Raw genomic sequence first — 16188 nt, forward strand, 5'->3', positions numbered from 1 at the left:
TAGCATGCCTCATTGACAAAATTAATGTCAATGGGCGTCATGTTAGGTCTGAACTGCTCTTCTAAATGGTCCGCAAGGACCGTCGATTTGTCTTTATTATTGAGAGCAACAGAGTTTTCAGTATAAATCGGCTTATTGCATGTACGCTGCCTTTTCAAGTTACGCATGAATGTCCAGAGGGTGCCGTCATTCGGACTAAGATTCTGAATTTTTTCCTCCCATACATCTCTCTTATGCTCCTCTATTTTCTTTTTAATTAATTTATTTAATTTGTTCATATCTCTTTTAACGTGAGGGCTCCATGTAAGGTGCCACGCTTTCCTCATCCTATTCCGGTCCTTAATCATCTCTCTAATTTCCTGTGGCAGAATGCCAGCGTTATCATTTCTTCTCACGTGTCTAGATGCATTTTCAATAGCATTATTGATTGAATCAGTGAGGGTATCAACTGCATCATCTATATCTTTCCGCGAGTTCAGAGTATCAAAGATGGGCGGATTCTGACTGAGAAACTTTTGGAACTTATTCCAGTCAGTCGTGCGGATCTTTTCATTTTCTGCCTCTTTAGTAGTGCCTATGTAAGCAATGACCGGTATATGGTCAGAGCTCAATTCGTGCTTTACTTCAGTATAAATAGGGATTGAAGTATTTGTCAGAAGAATATAAAGAAGGTCTGCATTTCTTGGGTTCTGTGGTCTGTACGTATACTCCTCAGTAACATGCAAGGCAACTGGGTGATTATTTATAAATTCATAGAGGACCTTACCATTTTGGTTAGTTTTACGGCACCCCCACTCGGAGTGCTTTGCGTTGAGATCACCCATTAGGATGTACTTATTATTGTCACAGAGAAGTTTGGAAAGAACACTTTCCGTCAGTAGTTTCCTGGGTGGATTATAACATGCAATGAAATTCAAATTACCATATTGCGGTAAGTACACTGAGACTGCGACCATCTCATGTCCGTCGTTTCTATCTTGGCTAATCAAACAGGACTGTAGTGAGTTTCGCACATAAATTGCGGCCCGCCCACCACGGTGACTCAAACGATCGCACCTATATGTGCGGTAATTAGGCAAATTTATACGCACGGATGGCGTGGCAAAAGTCTCTGTTACAAGGGCAATATCAATATTGTGATTGTTAAGGAAGTTTAAAAATTCCGTCAACTTGTTCTGAATGGCATGAGCATTCCAGAATGCTAATTTTATGGGATCTCCTTGTGTGGTGTACCTATCCATTAAGATCTTTATTTATGGTAGTTTTGTCCTTATGAGTAGGTGCATTTTGTCCTATTTGCTGTGTTAAAAGAAAGCCGGAGCTCTTAATGACCGATACAAGCTCGGCCAGGTGTGCAAAAACAGTTTTTGCTTCCTTGATCGTGTTATCATACAAGCCAGTAAACAGGGCTTGTGCAAATGATTTATTTTCTATAACCCTACTAGTATAGACTTTTGGCTTATCCTGTTTCTTTTTAGGGAACATCTCACAACCCCTAAAGTTCGAGATGTGAGATTGTTTACAGTTGCACAACATGGTGGCAAGTCAGAGTTTTTATTAGGGCATTCAAAGGACAAATGTCCCTCTCCGCATCTCACGCACTTGGGTGCATAGTTACAGCCAGTTTGCGTATGATGAAATCCTTGGCACCTATAGCATTGTAGCGTGCCCGATCTACCTAGGTCACATAAGTGAGTTTCGTTGTGTATATCTTTGGATTTGGGTTTCTTCGCCCAGTCGGGCACGTGACCTCATCTGGATAACTGAGTGGTCGCGCTGCGTTTTCGGTTCCAGACCTACTCGCTGCCGCCTGTTTCTCAGTTCCTTCACGAGATGGCGCCACATTATTGTGGCTGCTGACGGCAAACTCAGAACTCAATGTTTGTGTAATTTTACTACCTATGTCCTGACTAGGCGAGATTTTTAAACTTTTGGGAGCCTTCGGTTTGGGATTTCGTTTCAAGCTAACATCACCTTCATGTCTGGTACTGTGCTTGTACTGTTCGACAGTAAGTGCGGAGTCATCATCAGCTATGTTCGCAAGAACATCAAATTTGTTTTGCACCTCAGGAGGGTCCGATTCAGTATCGCTCAGAGTAAGTTTCGTACTTTTGGTAACAGCAGTCCAATGCATATCGTGTTGGGAGACATCAGCATGACGGGAATCAATTTCATTAGACGCTAACCGGTTAGAAACGACTTGCGCTAAGCCTAGTTCAGAGCCACGTGCAGAGTTCAGACTTGCTCGTACTTTATCCGATAGGTTAGGGAGAAGATTTAATAGAAAATCCAGATCAATTCTTTCATCCTCAGTCAAAGGTAAATCCTTCTCTTTGGAAGTTAATTCCGCATATCGAGCGAAAATTAGTTTGACCAGTGACATGTTGATCAAGTCCTTAAACCAGTTCAGTCATCAGGGAAAATAGATGCAAAGAATCAGTAAAATCGCACTAAGGCCTTTTTACTACTCTTTGGTCACTTAAGACCGGTGAGCAACCTTTTATGTGCTAACAACTGATCGTAGAAGAAAAATCAAATTGACTTGGTTCTAAGACAACCTTCACGTGCGACTGATGTACGCGAGGAGAAGCTAATGCCAAAATTGGCATTGCGCACACTCTTGACTTTATCCATGTACACTGCTAAAGTCCTAGCTAGTAACCTTTATCGCCTTACCAAAATGTCGCCAAACTACCTGTTACCATATTCCAAAGATTAGCCAGAAACTTTATTCAAATCCCTGATAATGTTGTTTAATGCAATAGCTTAAAATCAAATATTGATATCATTTCGTATTTTAATTACTATGTGCTCTATGTCGTTCACTTTCTATGGGATTTTAATTTAAAATTTATCAGAAACAGAATCATTAATCATTTACCACAATTTTTTCGGAAAATCTTTACCTCGAATCTTTTTTCTCTTCTCGCAATATCTGAGGTATTAGGATTCCATTATATTTAAAAAAATTCTTCTCGCCTGCCTTCTTGATGTAATTGTCTGCGTATCAGTGCTCTATATTGAAAACATGAGTTTAATTTGTCGGGAGTGGGTGGTGAAATACTTAAGTACTTTTGCCGCAAAGATCCTAATATTTTTACAATATGAAATTTGTGTGTTAAAAAGAATATTGTATTCACAATAGAACCTTAAAGTTCGTTTATTTATTTATGTTCAAAATTTAATAACTACTTTAAATCACCATAATAATTTTCATACTGAAAAATTTGTATACTAAGAAGAATATTTGACTCACAATAGAATTTTGCAAATCGTTTATTTGTTTACATTGAGAATTTAATGCTTGATTTTAAATTGCTATAGTAAATTTCATATTGCGAAATGCCGACCAGTGGCTGAGCGGCAAAATAGGAACTCTGGCGAATAGGTTGGCTCCATGGGAGATTTTGTGGTTTCTTCATGTGCTACGTGAAGTCAGAAATAACCGATCGGGAAGTTCGACTCTTAATTGAGGCTGCGTTGCAGTACAAAAGCAAATAGATTTCCCTGCTTTTACCATGGAATTTTTTCTTTATATAATTTCACAGCTGAGCGGGAAATAAGCATGTATTACCTTCACGTTATTTGAAATGTGGCAAATACTTAATTAGCAACGACCTCTCTTCATTTCTAACATTAATGGCCGAAATTTTCCAAGCAAAATTCTATGTTCCACACAACACTGTCATGTTTCACTTCCCGACGACTAACTGCATTCTCGTCTTATTTGCCATCAGCAGCCATGAATAAAATTATCTTCGTTACCGTTTATCTCCAAGAGCTGTTCTCTAGAAAATTCAATTAGATTTTTTTGTGAAGTTCTGACATCAGCATCCTGGGCTTTGCGGCAATCACGGTCAGTTTTTATATTTAATGTTCAAATGCCAGTTTTCGGTTCATAGCTGGCACGAACATCTACATTGTCTATCATTTAGTCGGAACATGCTAAAATTTTGCTATTATTTTCACGTAGGCATATGTTTATTTTTCGTCATTTTCGTAGTCGAGAGAAAATTTCTAGTTTTCGGAGCTACCGTACTCTAAAGTTATTCATGCTACGCTGATTCCTGTTGGTCATTATAAGTTGCTCTGTCATTTAGTTCTCTGCATGATCTTTTGAGGCACTTATGTAATCCAAATTTATTCTTTTAGATGTTTTCCGTATTTTGTGAGGATCACGTTTTGGTCAGTTACTTATCACTTGCCTATTTGATGCTGAAATAAAATGCTTAATTTCATTCAGTATTGGATTGGATTTTTAAATTCAGTTCATGATTTTCTATCACATAAAATAAAAATTAAGTTCTAGTTTAGGGGCATTATACACTACCAAAATGTAACACTTCGGGCATAACGTACCTTCTACAGTTATAAATTCAAATATGAGAACGTTATATAAATGCTTTTAACTCTTTATAATTATTACGTATATTAACTATTCTTATGTATTTATATATGTGACAGAAAAAAAAAAAAGACTTTTATAGTTGTTGTAATTGCTTTGAAATCTTTTTTCTTTTAAAGCTGATGGTAAAAACGGTTTGCAATCGTTGCAAAGAAATGGAAAATATGATTTTTGATGCAATGATTGGAAAAAAAAATTATTAGTTTCTCCTTTCTAAACATATGTATTACTTAACTTAGGTCCAACTACGTAGTACCAAATATCCTTCTTAACCTTCTGAGATATGGCCCTGAAAATTTATTCACTTTATACTGATCCCTGTTGTTTATAATTGTTTATAATCAAGTGCTTTAACTTTTATGTATATCTAGTTCAACACAAAGGCACGGGCTTCCACTTAATGGCATATCCTCTATACCCCTATTAGCATTACTGCTGCCCTTGCCGAAGTACGTCTGAAAATTAACGCTGTCACAATGATGTTAAATGTCATAAGTCTTATGAACCAGGATGTTTCTGCAGAGACCGATATGTCTGAGATTTTAATGGAAATTCATGGGATCTCAAAGAATGAGACATATATGTTTTTGTTTTTCTGTTTACAAATTTAATTTCATGTGCAACTTATATAGTAAGATTATTTTCTTTCTAGAACTGTGTGGAGAAAATGAATTTTACAACGAATGTGGTACTGCATGTCAATCAACGTGCGCAGACAGGAATCCACCGTGCAATAAAATGTGCGCTAGGGGCTGTTTTTGCGAAAAGAGCTTTGTGAGGGCGGAGAAGGATGGCCCATGTGTACCTGTAGATCAATGCCCGGAAGGTAAGTCTAGAGGCAGCTAGAAATTTAGAAATTTTTAAACAAATGTAATCAGTAATTTGCAGTTCATCCCAAATGCTTACCAGAAAATTTTAATAACATACATCAATAAAAAAATGCTAAGAATCTGATATTGCTTGCATTTATTTGAATAGAAACAAAATCCTGATCTCTGTTTTCACTTTCCTTTAATTAGGAGAAGCTACGCAGGACAAAGAAGAAACAAATAACACTCAAACGCAGGGATACCGTTCTCGTGAAATTCAGTCTTGGAGTGACGAATACTATTCATCGGAATGTTCTGAAAGTTCTTTTGCGCAAGGTAATATGAAACGCTATGGGTAAGCAGGAAGACGTTTTCAAAAAAGTGATTAGAGTCTTCGTTTTTTAAAACCTTTAGAGAAAACAAACGTGTTTTTCATACCAATAATACTTATTTTTTATATATCTTCTAAAGAATTAATAAAGAAATTACTTTCATGCGATTTTAAGATTTGCTGGGTAGCAAGTTAGTTCACTATACTGAAGACCAGGGTTTGATTCCTGGCGAATCCTGAAAAATGGACTGGCTGTAGGGGGTTTTGAGGTATTACCTATGTATAAAATGATTATCAGCCAGTTCCTCTTAGGAATTTCTCCATGAAGACATACTTTTCCATAGACAATTAACTTTAAAGGAAAGGATGCCATAATCTAATTATCCAATCTGATTCTTGACAAGCTTACAGAGAACATTTATAATATTATTTTTTGCAAAAATGGTGATACTTCTAGAATATGAATGTTTTGTTCCAAGAAGCACTTTTACAAAGTGGAATTTTAATTTCATTTATATAGGTTTTTCTCCATTTTTAGAGATTAATACTGGATTTTTAAATCAATGCAATGCCTTATTAATCGCATCTGTTTGAATTTAGCCGTGAGAAGTAGTTTTCTGAATTCATGGTTGATCAGGGATTAATTTTTATTGAAATTTCAGTTTCATTGGCAATGATTGGGAAAAACATAATTATCAGATGGTTTAACTTCTTTTTTGATAACATGAAGTTCCTTTAGTAAATCATTTTATCTTAGGAATGATAATTTTATACAATGTGTTATTTCGTTAAAAATATAATAATTATATTACAAAAGTCTATATAAAATGTGTCGAAAGTTTTGTCAAACCTGCACACTATGAAAAATAATTACTTATTTAAAATTTTAATAAGTTGAATATTTGGTTATTTAAATGTGGTTTTATCTTCACTGTATTGAGTCATAAAATATATGACTTACATGGAAGGTGAGTTCTGAAGGCAGATTTTGTTTTCCTCCCGTTTCTTTGTTTATAATTCCTGTTCTTAAGCAAAGGCGATTTATCCATGATGCAAAACGTACATTTTGCAATTGACTGTAAGTTTTTGAGGAGCAAATTGCCTTAAACAAAGCTTATAAGACAAAAGTTCTAAATTAAACATCAGGTCGAGCTACTATTCTACAGCTAAAATTTGAAATTACTTATCATCAGCGCAATTACTTAACTATGTAAGGCTTTTAACCAATGTAACAGGAACTGGTGCTTAACGATACAGTGGCAACATGCCTCATGTTTTTATATTTGCATAACTTTCAGAGTGGTCTAAAGGTAGGATACGATTTAAAATCTAACTCTTAGTAAAATTTTAATTATTATAAGGATATATTAATGAAAAATTACATTGCTAATATATGCATTCATTATCGTAGAAATTTGCACGTAAAGCAATAATTCTCGAATCAATAACGAAACTTGACACGAAAGTACGTGTCAGGCAGATAACAAATGATTAGAAATACAATGTGATTACACCTTGCTACCAAAAGGTGTTAAACTTCGTTGTCCTGCCTCATGAAAAGGTATGTAGAGTCATTTTGCTTACACATAATCTGCCGTCGAAGACAATATGGTAAGTTATAAGCGTTTGAGAGGGGAAAATGAGCGACACGGTTATGGTTTTATTAGATTACGGAAAAGCACTCGAAGGCTATCTGCCTTAAGGAAGGGATGCCTCCATGGAGGACTTTCTAAGGAAAACTGGCTCGTATACACGTTACACAGTTGGAAAACCACGAAAACGCCCGAACCTCGGACCGAACTACCAGTTTCAGCGACGTTTCCACTCGGCCGCTGGTGGGCCGAATGAGCGCCACGACGTTGGATCACTGTCATTAGGTGCTGCCAATGACACTCGCCCACTTCCGCCTCCGTCTGCAATGGTAGGGCATTCGATGAGATTAGACCGCAACCGAATGGAGCCATGTCATGTTCCTCGACTAATTGAGATTGAATTCGATGTGCAATGATGACATTCGATGTGCAATGATGACATTCGATGTGCAATGATGACAACGTGTACGTATGCGGAGGTCTCATGATCAACGCGACAGTTTTGCCTTCGCTTTATAGCGGCACACCAATCTCAAAACTTATGTGATGGTATGAGATAGCGTCGCATATGATACCTGGTCACTTTAGTTACAGCACTATGATAGGCCTGAGTATGTTCGAAACATTCAGTCACATGTGCTTTCACTTATAACATTGCTCCAAAGACACATTTTTCAACATGACAGAACTCGGCCACACGTAGCCAGGGTGTCATATGAATGCCTTCATCACATTCCCAATTGCCAAATATCCAGATTTGTCAATATATGAAAACTGTGTTCCTCAGTACCGGCCTGTATCGCATCGTGTATTCACGCTACAGGTGGCCCAAGAATCTCTATATAAGTTTTCTTGTAATCAATGGTTCTTTTGCTTAGATTTTGTAATCATTACTTATTATAAAAGCTTCATGCGAAAATAGTTTGTTGCAATAAATGTATATCTAAGTAATGTAAAATTTTAAGTAATGCAATGTAAAAATTCAAGTAATGGAATGTAAAAATTCAAGTAATGCAATGTAAAAATTCAAAATACTACATTATAAAATTTCAGCGCTGCATGGCAATTGTAATAAGACATGATAAATATTTGCATACTAAAGTGTGTTAAGCTTTGAAAACTTCTTGTTCAATAGATAACAATGGGCCAAATGAGAATTAGACCGCGCTTGCGAAGTAAGGATTTACTATAGAGATGCACTCTGCGTTGTTCCCACAGATTTTGTCATCGAGTAGAATGTTTTCAGCGTGTATCTTGTGAAATCAGAAGAGTCACATAGTACATAATATAAAATATTATAACTAATTATAGTCAAAATTAATAGCTAATAACGTAGTTCTGAAGTTTTTGTTTAAACATGAAATTTTAGTTCTCTTTGTTCTAAGTTTATTCTTTTCTTAATATCATGTTGATTAGAAAGTAATGCAGGATTAAGACAGAAAATTTTAAATGTGAAATATTGTAAATTTAATCAATAATATAATATCCATTAGTTTCAATGACTTCTGTCCATCTTTCAAGCAACTCTTTTTGAAGGATTCTTTAAATATTGCAGTAAACTTTATTCACTCTGGTAGAAACTGGGCAGAGCAACAGCTAAATGTTTAGACAGGTAAGGGGGGATTTCCCATTATTAAGCCTTTGTTGAGTGCAGTGGCGGCTCGTGGCTAAAATTACTGGGGATGCTGTTCCAAAAAAATTTTAACCTTTGTTTTAAAATTGTCTAAAAGGAAATAAACATGTATAAAAATAAAATTTATTTTGAAACTTCATGAAATCTTACGAGAAAAAAATTAAACATTTCTTAATTACTTTAACCAAAATTGTTACAGTTCAATCTTTGCCTATTCATTTAAAAATAAAAATCCAGTCTTCTTGTTTTAATTTATACGAAAAGATCAATAATTTTCTCCTTGATCTCTGGATGACAACTGAGGAAATTTTTCTTTATTGAAATCAATGCAAGCGCATTTAGTCTTTCCGAATTCCTAGTGCTTCTTAAAAAAGTTTTCATTCTTTTAAATGTTGAAAAGCAGCGTTCTGCCTCTGATGTAGTCATGGGAACTCTCAAGAGAATTTTTATCTGTTTCGTAATTTCACTAAGAACATCATCTAGATTATTTTCGAAGATAAATTTCAGTAGCTCAATCAATTTGCAGTATTCATGGATATCAGACCTACAATAGAATAGTTTTAGTTCAGTTTCAAGCTTTTCTTTGTCAATCATTAAAAATGCTTCAGTGGTCAGTACTATTTCTTCTGTAGAATGGTCATTCCTAAAACTAGCGAAGCATTTCTTGTTTAACAATTTAGCAGCTGCTAAGTGTTTGGTGGAAGAATACTTGTGCATTATATCAATACATAGTATAAAGTCAGATATTTCCTTAGCTTCTGCCATCAGTATCTTTGAAAAATTCTTACAGTACTTTGAGTTTCTTAATTCTAAAATAACAGTTTTGAAATTTGTTATATATTCGTTAACTTTAAACAACACACTAATTTCTCTGGATTGCATTTAGTTGTATATTATTTCAACATAATGCATCTGATAAAAAAGCTCTAACCAAAACTTGAAATTATTATCATATTATATTTTTTTTTAAATTCCTGTTGCTTTTGCAATAGTTTGATCTGCGTTTGATGTTTATTGAATTTCAGTAAGGCAATTTTTTAAAGGTTGCAAATTTTCATGAACTCTGTTTATGGTTCGTATGATGAAGTTCCACCTTGTGGAGGAATGCCACACGCGCAGAGTAAAAAGAAATCGAGTTTCCAAAATCATGCCAGAATTTCGGCACTGCAAGAGCGACAGTGCTCTTCTCGCTACCCGGCTCGCGTGCTGCTTTCTGTGCGCGCATGCGCAGAACAGCCAAGCACCCACGTCGCTGGAACTCTGAAGCGCGCAGTTCCAAACAAACAATTTCGTACCTTTTCACAAAGTAGGGGATGGCAACTGACATTAAGCTTAAGGATTATGTATTGTAAAAGTATAAAGAAAGAATTAAAGACTAAAGGCCACACTATATTAAATATTAAAAATAATAATAAGTGGAAATAAGGGGTGCTGCAGTTCCACAGTGCTTATTACGAGTCGCCACTGGTTGAGTGCCTCTTGCAGTATATGCAAGAGTAGGTTAGCCTGCTGATGAATCACAGCAGGTCTGTTGACTGATGTAGGTGCTTCGGTTGTTAAAGATAATTTCAGACTATTTAAGATGATAGAAGATGTCTGCATTAATGATTAGGCTATTTCCAAAGATTCAAAATTAGCGGCTTCTTTTATGTCACCACATACAGAGCAAACTGTGCTTTGGATGCAGTTCTGAATTCTCTGTGAAGCTTGTTTTCTCTTTTGTGGGCAACCATTCTTTTTTGGGTATAATTAGTCCTTAGAATTCTGCTTCAACTCCAGGTTACGGACACTTTACGGAAGGCTGCATTTATTTCATTTCTTGTGGACAGAGAAGTACCATTCGATACTCTTTGCTCATGGCTTTTAGCTGGGAGTTCATATGCAAAAAAATCATCAAGACCAGAAGAGCTCTCATATCGAGTGGTCTATTACCGTTCACTGTGTGCAGTAAAAATCTCCTCCCTCATACTAATGGTGCATGGTTTCTGGTTCTATCAGCATCTTCAATTTATTATTTTTCACCTCACTGGGTCTCGAAATTCTAGGCTTGACCTAAAGATTAAAGTTTCCACTTCGAAACTTCTTTGACGCCTCTGAGTATTATGATTCTCCAATAACACTTGTGTAAAATCCTGTGCTTGTTGTTATTTTCATGCCGGCAAAACTCATAAAGCATGATACGGAGACTATGCATCTTATCATATGAAATTCGTTACAAATGATTAAAATTAATTAAAAGATAACGCAATGGATTTTAGGGGAAAAAGGGCCAAATAATAAAGATTATAACAGTCTGTAAAAATCTGGATTACAAAATCAATCTTTATTACTTTTCTAAGCTCTTTAAGTTTAGAAAACCCAAATCCTGCATTACCTTCCAATAAACCTAATACGAGTTAAATTGCCTGAAAATTTGTATATGCTTTTCAGATCTGGACGACAACGAGATCAAGAACAGAAAAGCAAATAATGAATAATACCTGCATTACAGTACGGTGTGTATGTAATAAATGCTTCTAGGATTGTGACTGGAATTTCGTCTCTGAGAATTTAAATGTTTGGCTTGGAATATAACATGATAAAAAGCAACTGCACATTTAAAGAAAACTTTTACCGACAATATATTAACTTTGTGTTTTTGAAAAGAATAAATTTATTTTAAGTCTTTATCATCACAGTAGATGCTGCAGGCTGTAAATGAATTTCTATTTCTTCATTAATTTTTCTAAATCTAATAATTATGTGTTATTTTTAAAGTTTACTTATTATAATAAATATTTTTTGAATTATAAATATGGAATTTTGATTTAGTATAAGGCGAAAGTTCGTTCTGTAAATATTCTTCAAATTGTCTTCAGAATTTGGCAGAGAACATTATTCATCAACAACATTCAGACTGGGTATCGGTTACTAAAGCCTATTTTATAAAGGATATACGTAATTCACAATCCTCACGTTTTTGTTTGTTGAGGCGCCAGCATGAGGAAGTTTTTTTTTTCCTTTTCACGAGCCTTTGTGGCGTTTAACTTGCAGCGTGCCCTTGATGACAAGAAAGCACGTCCGGCTTCCGGAAGGTCCGGAATCTCGACCGGGGTTTATTCCTCTCTTTAATAAATACCTAATCACTCTACAGTGACATTTGATAGGTAATCTGACAATTTTCATTTAAATGTAAAATTTTCCATCCCCAAAAAATTACATTTTGAGAACCTGAACTTTTACATATCATCTCCTTCAACGCTGATTGGTTATCGTCAGCTGACTCTGCCTATACAACTTGACCAGATGTTTTTGTCTCCCATTTTGCTGAAGCCAGGATTTTAAGAACCTAGGCATTATGTACCTATCTTTCTAATATTACATTCTTCCCATTGGGAAACATGTAAAATAACTTCCATTCTTAGATTCGGAAAGGACCACATTACCCTTAATTTCTGGGAAGTGTAACTCCGGTAATAGAAACCCAGAATAATACCGCAGTATTTCACAATCGTGGCATTCGACTAAAATGTGGTGTACGATAATTCGTCTCTATTTGGATTTGGCGACTGGGTGCCTTTCCTTCTCAGAAGAAAAGGTAAGGGAATTTTCACCTTCCTTATCACATGCCTTCGTGAGGTAAACTGGTGGTGTGGTGTGGTGGTGTATTTAATTATGGCAAAGCACACTAGGGCTATCTGCCTAAGGGGAGGACTTTCTAAGGGAAACTGGCTCGTATACACGTTACACATGGGGAAAACCACGAAAACATCCATGCAGCCAGTCCGTTCGCGGTATTCGAACCTCGGACCGAACTACCAGTGTTCAGCGACTTTACCGCTCGGCCGCTGGTGGGCTGAGGTAAACTGGAAAGTGCGTTCGACTACCAATCGGAAGCTCCGGATGTTGAATCCCAGCAAGGGCATAGCTGAGTTTTCGTGTTCCGAACTTCAATACATACATTATCACTGTATAACATAGTTAGGAAGTCAGAAAATTTTACCGGAGTACTTGTAGTTATGAGTTATGCGTTATTTCTAGTTAGGAGTACTTTCGATATGTAGTGACTTTGTTCATTAGTTCCAACTGTTAAACCACATTAAATATCGCTTAAATCATAGAATCCTTACATCTGGCAGAACCGAATGACATTTCGATAGATGATATCTCTCGCTTTATATACACACGTAATTGGGGATGCAATTATTGGCGTACATATTTAGCTTTAGTGCGTATTTCCTATATGTTAATCTTTAAATGGTTTTCGGAAAATACAGATTACTTTTGGACCTCTAAATACGACGTTCACCTATTGAACGATTTTTTTAATGGCATTCAGAAGCAAATTTATCTCCAAATCACATAATTATACAGTGGATGGACAAAAATATGGAAACACCTTGTGAAATGCATGTTTGAAAAGAAAGATTGATTTTAATGAAATATGTAGGTGGCGCTGGCGTTTTTGACTACTGACGCCACCTCTACAACTTCGTAAATGTGCTAAACAGTTCAGTTGTTGTCGGAGTACTGTTATGTGAGGTTGTCATTGCATTATGTCAGAGTTAACAGACTTCGAACGTGGGCAAATTGTTGGAGCACGTATGGTAGGTGCTTCCGTAAGCAAGGTAGCCGAGGTGTTTAGTGATTCAAGAGGTACTGTATCGAAGATTTATTCCGCATATTTGAAAAGCGGAAAAACATCATCTGCTAAATCACAGCGCGGACGAAAGTGTGTCCTGAGTGATCGTGACAGACGATCATTAAGGGCAATTGTGACGAAAAATAAGAAGACCACAGCTGCAAAAGTTACTGCTGAAATGAATGTTGTGTTACCGAACCCTGTGAGTACCAAAACAATTAGAAGGAAGCTTCATAAACAGGGAATTGCTGGCCGTGCTGCAATTGAGAAGCCACTCATCAGTGATGCTAATGCCCGTAACAGGAAAAGATGGTGTTTAAGTCATAAAGCCTGGACTATGGAGCAGTGGAAGCGAGTAATATGGGCTGACGAGTCTTCTTTCACATTGTTTCCCACTTCTGGCCGAGTTTACGTCTGGAGAACGCCATCTCAAGCCTATAATACAGACTGCTTGTTGCCAAGAGTGAAACATGGCGGGGGTTCTGTTATGGTTTGGGCAGCCATATCGTGGTTCTCTGCTAGCCCCATGATAACTGTGTCAGGGCACATGACTGCCAACACTTATGTGAACATTTTGGCCGATCAAGTTCATCCCATGGTACAAACTTTGTTCCCCGATGGTGATGGTGTCTTCCAAGACGACAAAGCCCCTGCTCACATAGCTCACATTGTCCAGGAAAGTGCGTTCTCGTTATCCACCGCCAACATCGTTTCGCAGGAAGAATGGTATAATATTCCCTTGGCAAACATACAGGAACTGTATTTATTCATTCCGAGAAGACTGCACGCTGTTTTGGATGCCAACGGGTTTCCTACACCATATTAAGCAAAGAAACATGTTTTGTTAAAGGTGTTTCCATATTTTTGTCCAACCCCTGTATGTTTACTTTACTTATCACAAGATTAAATATGAAAGAATTTTGCTCGGATATCGGCAGGGTGAGGACTAAATCGAAAAGAAAGCATTTGAAAGTACACGTTAACGGAGAAAAAGAATACCATATGACTTTATTATAGGGCCTGTTAAATTATACTGCTTTTGCTGCACTTTATTTGAACTTATTTTCTCGAATTTCATTACAGGTATATTTCTAATTAAATAAATTCTGTTCTCATTTCGCAGCAAAGCAAAAATACATAAAAACTCAAACCACCTTCCTTAAAAATTGTAAAAATACAAAAAAACCTATAACGCCAAATACAAGTTATAACGTTAACAAGATCAATTTTTGCAATTAAAATTATAATTTGTACGTGAAAACAAGTAATTCGGCTAACGGGCTGGAGGACAAAATTTTCAGTGCACAAAATTAAAAGCTAACTTTTGGTTCCACTGTGCTAAAAAGGCACTGAATTTGGTGCATAAACTGACTTAATTCATATTCACGTAGGCCTCACAATTCTACTAAGATTTTCAAATATAAAAAAATGGTGGTCTTGTTAAGCCTAGCGCCACTTAAACTTTTGAATTGTTAATAATTCTACAACTACTGCATGCAGATTAACTAAAGGCATAAAAACCTTAACCGTAACATAAAAGCAACGTAATTCAGTCACTTTTAAAATAAAAAAATGATCAGTTTGCCAACATAAGAATAAAAAATAGAGCTTACCGAGTCGCGTAAGAGGGTGGGTATATAATATATATATATATATATATATATATGTTTTGTGCGGCCGATTGCTAAAATAAGGGAGGTGCACAACAATATGTTACAGTAGCCCTTTATATAATATTTCAGCGTTCGACGACCAATCATTTTTGAGTTATATGCGAGATACATACGTACGTACGTAGAGAAATCACGAAACAAAATCCCTCCTGAATCCATTTTAGAATCCGTTTTGTTAAAAACATTTTTCTATTTTGTCCCGTACATACAGATGTCACGCAAAAAACCGTCTAAATGGATTCGAGAGGGGTAAAAATGGAGATTTTCTTTGAAATATGATATTCCAAGTTTTCCATGATTACAATACTTCGGTTACTTCGTACGAGAGAGTAATAACCGTTCTCAAAATTGCAAGTTATTTTACTGGAAAAAGGACAGTTATTTATTGCACTAATTATTTTTAAAGCTCATTTAACCTATTTTTAAAGTTGCTTCTAGATGAGCAGAATTAGTAAATTCTTATATTTTGCACATATCGATCGTAACGACATCAAATCAAAGATTTGAGAAATTTACAGAAGTCGCTAAATTTGTTGCTAAGTTCCCAAATTTGTTTAAGGCGAAACCGACCAGAATCATTTCGAAACATTAAATTACTATACGCACAACACTTTAAAAACTAAAGTACAATAAATTATATACATAAATACGCAGCAATTACGCGCCAATTTACAATGCTTAGAAAAATTAAACAAATTTATACAGTTTTATAAAAATACAAAATATAAAAGGTTTATGCATGCATTTCCTAATAATACGAAACAAATACGAAACGTATTTACATTAATTTTCAAATAAATGAGTATAGGCATATAATTTCAACAATACATAGATTAGTAAACCAGTATTCCATAGAGAGAATGGAGATATCTTCCAGGTGATAGAAATTATCTTCAGTGCTATAGTAACGAATAAACGTCTGCAAACTATCTACAGGTTGCCCAAAATTTACAGACCACATTTCTTAAGAATTTTAAGCAAATATAACCCTCGTGAGATGATTAAAATTATCACTAAACATAAAGACTGCTCTTTTAATTTTTCTAGTATTCATCTGTAAAGTTGACTATATTATATCTGAATTTTGAAATAAAATAACCTGATCGATTTTCTTGCAGTCTGTA

General features: G+C 35.7%; 1 protein-coding gene across 16 annotated transcripts in view; it reads left to right on the forward strand.

The window, feature by feature from the left end:
- LOC118200019 (zonadhesin-like) overlaps positions 1-11563 on the forward strand; it is a 260274-nt gene extending 248711 nt beyond the window's left edge. For 15 of the 16 annotated variants that reach the window (XM_085814973.1, XM_085814977.1, XM_085814983.1 and 12 more), the window contains 3 exons: positions 5058-5231; positions 5425-5569; positions 11201-11563. In XM_085814973.1, coding sequence (XP_085671099.1) covers positions 5058-5231; positions 5425-5569; positions 11201-11240 — 359 coding nt within the window. In that variant the 3' untranslated portion in view covers positions 11241-11563. The remainder of the gene's footprint in view (positions 1-5057; positions 5232-5424; positions 5570-11200) is intronic. The other variant, XM_085814976.1, reaches the window with a different exon arrangement.
- Positions 11564-16188: the final 4625 nt, after the last annotated feature.

This window comes from Stegodyphus dumicola, chromosome 4, assembly GCF_044657685.1.
Source record: "Stegodyphus dumicola isolate Sdum_Otavi_A_Nest chromosome 4, ASM4465768v1".
NCBI lineage: Eukaryota > Metazoa > Arthropoda > Arachnida > Araneae > Eresidae > Stegodyphus > Stegodyphus dumicola.